Source organism: Hyaloscypha bicolor (assembly GCF_002865645.1).
Source record: "Hyaloscypha bicolor E unplaced genomic scaffold K444scaffold_125, whole genome shotgun sequence".
NCBI lineage: Eukaryota > Fungi > Ascomycota > Leotiomycetes > Helotiales > Hyaloscyphaceae > Hyaloscypha > Hyaloscypha bicolor.
In genome coordinates, this window is record NW_020194627.1 from 1 (window position 1) to 5,205 (window position 5,205).

At 39.1% G+C, this 5,205-nt stretch overlaps 1 protein-coding gene across 1 annotated transcript; it reads right to left on the minus strand.

Annotated features, from left to right (window-relative positions):
• Positions 1–2,194: 2,194 nt before the first annotated feature.
• On the minus strand, positions 2,195–3,471 carry K444DRAFT_87589 (uncharacterized protein; the record flags this gene model as incomplete). Its single annotated transcript, XM_024888766.1, has 2 exons — positions 2,195–2,793; positions 2,850–3,471. Coding segments are annotated over 2 exons (949 nt in total), but the record flags the coding sequence as incomplete, so codon positions are not given.
• Positions 3,472–5,205: the final 1,734 nt, after the last annotated feature.

A 5,205-nucleotide genomic window follows, 5' to 3' on the forward strand; every position in this document is an offset into this window, starting at 1 on the left:
GCCACAATCACTAAATTATAGGCTATAGGCACTAAAAATTTAGTGCTTTGCAATGTAAATTTTTAGTAAGGTCCCCTTGCCCTGCCCTCCCCCCCTGCCCCCTTCTCCCTCTCTTACCCTTATACTTATAAAGAGAGCGAGAAGAATTAAAGAGAGGAAATATTTAAAGTAATAATAGAGGCACAGGGAGAGGGGACGTAATATATAGGCGTGGTATATAGGTGTTTGTGATTTTTGGTAGGGTGTGCACGTGCCACAAATCAGACATCGAAGGTCGAAAACCGGATTCGAAAATCGCTTGGTCTTTTGATCCTTACGGCTTTCCGTAGTACTCGCAACATCCGACATGTGGGCACATCCTGCGGTCAGGAGCGGGGTGATGGCGTTCCGCCATCACGACGGGAGCTTCTTGTGTGATTCCAATCATGCTTTCGTACGTAATCAAACACACGTGGAATCACGTACGCTCGTTCGGGACCTAATTCAAAGGACCCTAACGAACACGAATGGAACCCTTCCCAATCACACTTGTAGTAGCGCAGGAGAGTCACGTGCAATAGTCCACCACGAGGTGTGATTGCATGATGCCATTCCGCTTCGGCCCATCCCCTATCAACCCGAACTCTCGGCATTCTGTTTTCTATTTTCTGTTTACACGATTCGAGAATTTTCATTGGTAGTTAATTTATCTGGAGCGTGATATTCGCTTTCGCCGACTGTGAGAGAAGAACCTGGGAGCAGGAAAGGAGCCGGCTATTACTGCTAAGGTTGCTCAGGGACTACTCCAGTTACTCAGGCAGTTCAGGTGAGCTGGGTGAGCCGAGGGTGAGCCGAGGGTCATTAGTGTCTGAGTAGAAGCGGCCAGTCTTACTAACCCACCTTAGAACGGAGATAGTGAGATTAGAGTTGAACTACCACTGGGTAGTGATTGCAGTAGCGACTACTAGCGAGAGCTGTTACATATACCCATAATTGCAATCTCCTGCAGTTTTCTTGCTGCCAGCATATTTCAAACTCAGTAGCTGCAATTGAGATATTAAGCACGGCCAGTGTAGATGAATATGCATTATGCGGAATTGAGCGAATAATCTCGTGCAAACTCATGTCCTGGCTAATATACTGTATCGCTCCTTACAAAAGCATACTAAATCCACCCACTACACAATTCCGTTCCCCTATGAGGTTAATTAGCCCGGCAGAACAGCCTCCAGAGCTATATAGTATTGAAAAAGGGATTAATATATTAGTACAAAAGCGATATATTAAGAGTTGACAATGCATATAATAACTAGATATAGTAGAGTCAAGTCCAAAAACGGAGAAGAAAGTATTCTAAATAAGAGTCTTTATTTCTATTACTTATTAGTAATATTAATAATACCGAGCCCGCTTTCTCTAATTGTTGCAGTGAGAATCACTGAATTGGGGCTAGCGCAATCGCTCTGCTTAGTCAGGATCTGTGCACTCACTTCCTGAAGCTTCACACTTCACTCAAGCTCTTTTCTAGCTAGTTCAATGAACTCTTTTACCATCCAATGCAACTCCCTACTCTGCGATCTTTACGTGCATTACTAATATATTATAAATTAGCTAGTAAAGCAAAAGTAATTAAAATAATAATATATTAGTGAGCTTGGTAAGCTTTGCAAGTAACGTATTACAAATAAGAGTGGTGAGCACTAAATTAGTAATTGAACCTGGTACTGGAAGGACAAGTAGGCTAGAGTCCATAACGCCAATCCTTGTATCTCCTCCTGAGAGGGTTTGCTACAAGTAGCAGAGGAGGTGCTGAGGCGGGCCAGGAAGTTAGACCAGATTTGAGACCGCGAGGAGAAATGGAGAGGTTCGAAGCGCAGATGGATGTGTAGGCAGGATTCGACGGCTAGGTAGATGGTTTCGTAGAAGTTTGTGGCGAGGAACATTATTCTTTGAAAGTACTCGAGCCGCCTCAGGAGTGCTGTAACGTACGTCAGTCATTTCTGAACATTGCCGGAGATATATGGCCGCCTCGTCGAGCAGGATGATAGCATTCCAGTCGGCGGTGTTTGCAGTGTGTCAAAGGAATACTCAGACTACTTAAGTATATACTCATTGAGTATTGAGTAGACTATAAGTAGGACAAATTTTGGTTGAGTAGAGTATGAGTAGGGCCTATTACTCTACTCTACTCATTTGATACACTTGTGTTTGTCATTATATCGTCGAAAGCGGGGTCGACCAAAGTGGGTGTCCCCATCTCGCTCGCAGCAACATGATATAACGGCAACCGGATCTTGTCAGCGATTGCTTCGGCCATCAAAGTCTTCCCAGTGCCTGGAGGTCCTGAAAGTAAGACGAGAAGACCTCGGCCTTTACCCGCTATCACATCGTCGCTTCTTTTCGGGTGACCTTTGTGATGTTGCACAAGGGATCATACAAGATCTTTGTTTTGTTCTGGGTAGACGAGGTGGTTGTTGGCTTCATCAGTCAAATGTAGAGGAAATATTTCATCGTTCTGGAAACCCCTCCAGGATTTCGAGGAGAGAGGAAAGCCTCCAGTATAGGGGAACATAATGTGAAGGCAAACCTCGTCTTTACAGACGATTCTGCAGTTTTCTTTCTGTTGCTTTGCTCCGGGTCGGCGGAGTTAGAATTATTCTCGCTGGGTGGATCGAGCGCGGATGAATCAAATTGGCCACCACGATCGTGTTTTCTCTTTTCAACCTTCTTATAGCCCGGCAGAAGCTCTCCGCTAATGGGATCAAAAATACATTTGCGGAATCCGAAGAAATCAATTATGACACGAGTCTGGATCTGTATCACAGTGTTATCAGCACTCAATATTGCGATACGGCTTCAAGAGATTTTACCAAGTTGCCCGTAAGGTTACCCCCTGGATCGCCTGGAATGCCCTGTCCATCATTGCCTAGATCCTGAAACCGCATGTACTCAATACCCTGGAAATCAAGTGCCCGCCGTCCGCGAGCGCAAAATTGTTCCTTAAGCAATTTAGGACCAGTCGCGGCATCAATTGGGTAGTAGGTAAGAGTATTGATCGGTTTCTTTCCTTCAAAGAAGGGGATTCTGAGTGTCATCTCATTGATTCGGTAGCGGATCCCATCGAACCTGACATATTCGACCTTGACTTTGAAGTTTGAACTTGAAGAGGCCATTCTGGTGCTTTGAAGAACGCGGTATACAGACTGCGGCTTTTGCTTTCTGCTGCCATTTTCCACGGCAATTGTCCCTTTGGGGAACAAGGTCCAAACCAAAGCATGTGTGATCTGATTATGCTTCTCGAGGTCTTCGACTTCATCGATGGTAGGGCCCAGTTCGTCATTGATAAGCTTACAAAGTTGTTCTAGATGAGCTTGAACTTCTTTCTCCTGAGCGACTTTCGAAAGCTCCGCAACCCTCTCGCGCGCGAAGTATATCGGCTCGAGATGCCAATGGATTGTTGCCTTGTTCTCCCAAATTACACCACGGTATGTGAGTACATCTTTCAGCTGATCCTTGATGTACGCAGTGTGGGCTCCGATAAATTATCGATCGGGATTATCGATTAGTAATCGTTATCGGCTAAGCGATCGATAAACGATCGATATCGATAATTATCGTCGATAAAAGTGGGCCCAGCCATTAAACGAGCCCCATTACGGCTTTCTAGTTTAATTATAAACCGATTAGTATTAAGATTAGTATAAAAGTAGACTATTATTATTATACTATTAGACTTTTTAACTTTCCATTTAATAGTCTATTATATAATATAGACTAGCTAGTATCTAATCCAGTTATTAATAATTCCATTAATAAAAGTGGGCCCAGCCAGCCATTAAGCAAGCCCTATTACCTTAATAATCATTAATAAAAGTGGGCCCAGCCAGCCCTTAAGCGAGCCCCATTACCTCGATAATTATTAATAAAAGTGGGCCCAGCCAGCCCTTAAGCAAGCCCCATTACCTTAATAATCATTAATAAAAGTGGGCCCAGCTATTAAACGAGCCCCATTACGGCTTTCTAGTTCAATTATAAACCGATTAGTATTAAGATTAGTATAAAAGTATACTATTATTACTATACTATTAGATTTTTTAACTTTTTATTTAATAGTCTATTATATAATATAGACTAGCTAGTATCTAATCCAGCTATTAATAATTCCATTAATAAAAGTGGGCCTAACCAGCTCTTAAGCAAGCCCTATTACCTCAATAATTATTAATAAAAGTGGGCCCAGCCAGCCCTTAAGTAAGCCCTATTACTTTGATAATTATTAATAAAAGTAGGCCCAGCTAGCTATTAAGCGAGTCCTATTATATAAACATCTCGCTTTCTAGTTTAATTATAAACCAATTAGTATAAAGATTAGTATAAAAGTAAACTATTATAAATATACTATTATACTTTCTATTTAATAGTCTATTATATAATATAGACTAGCTAGTATTTAATATGTAATACTAAGATTCATATTACTATTTCTTCTAAAAAAGATTAAAATTTTCATACTCTCTTTTATTCTCTCTTTAATATATAATAATACTTTATTTTCTATTATTTAAATATGGCTTCTAAATCTATCTTATTAATCTACTAAGCCTCTACTAATATAGACTCGATTCAATCCAAATCTAATTCCAAATAAAAAGATCTTGCAAGAGCTATTTGGGCTTATACTTGTCTTAGGTATCTAGATATAAGAGAACTATTCAAATACTACTATTATCTTCCTTATAAAAAGGAAAATCTACTAAATATTTATTCGACTTTAGTCTCTACTAATTAATATAATTATCTCAAGTTAGTATATAATATTACTATTAAGAGTAGATTAGAAATTAGTCTATTTTAATTAAAAGTAATTAACTAGCTATAATAACTTTATTTATAAGTAAAGTTATCTGGCCAAATAACTGAAATTAATATATATATCTTTTAATAATACCTTAATTAGGTAGTAATTTATAAAGCTTTAATTTTATTAATTATTATCTATAATTTATCTTTTCGAGTAATTAAATAACCCGAATTTTATATCTTTTATTAAGTACTTAATTCAGAATCTTAGTTCTTTCTTTTTATAACTTACTCTTATATAAGAAAAAAGCTTAGGGAATACTAGGTTAGCTTAAAGAATATTATATAATAAAAACTCTAGTCTATAATTTCAAGTATTTATCTCGCTCTTAATATCTAGACTTTTTTATAAGAATATCTTTTTTT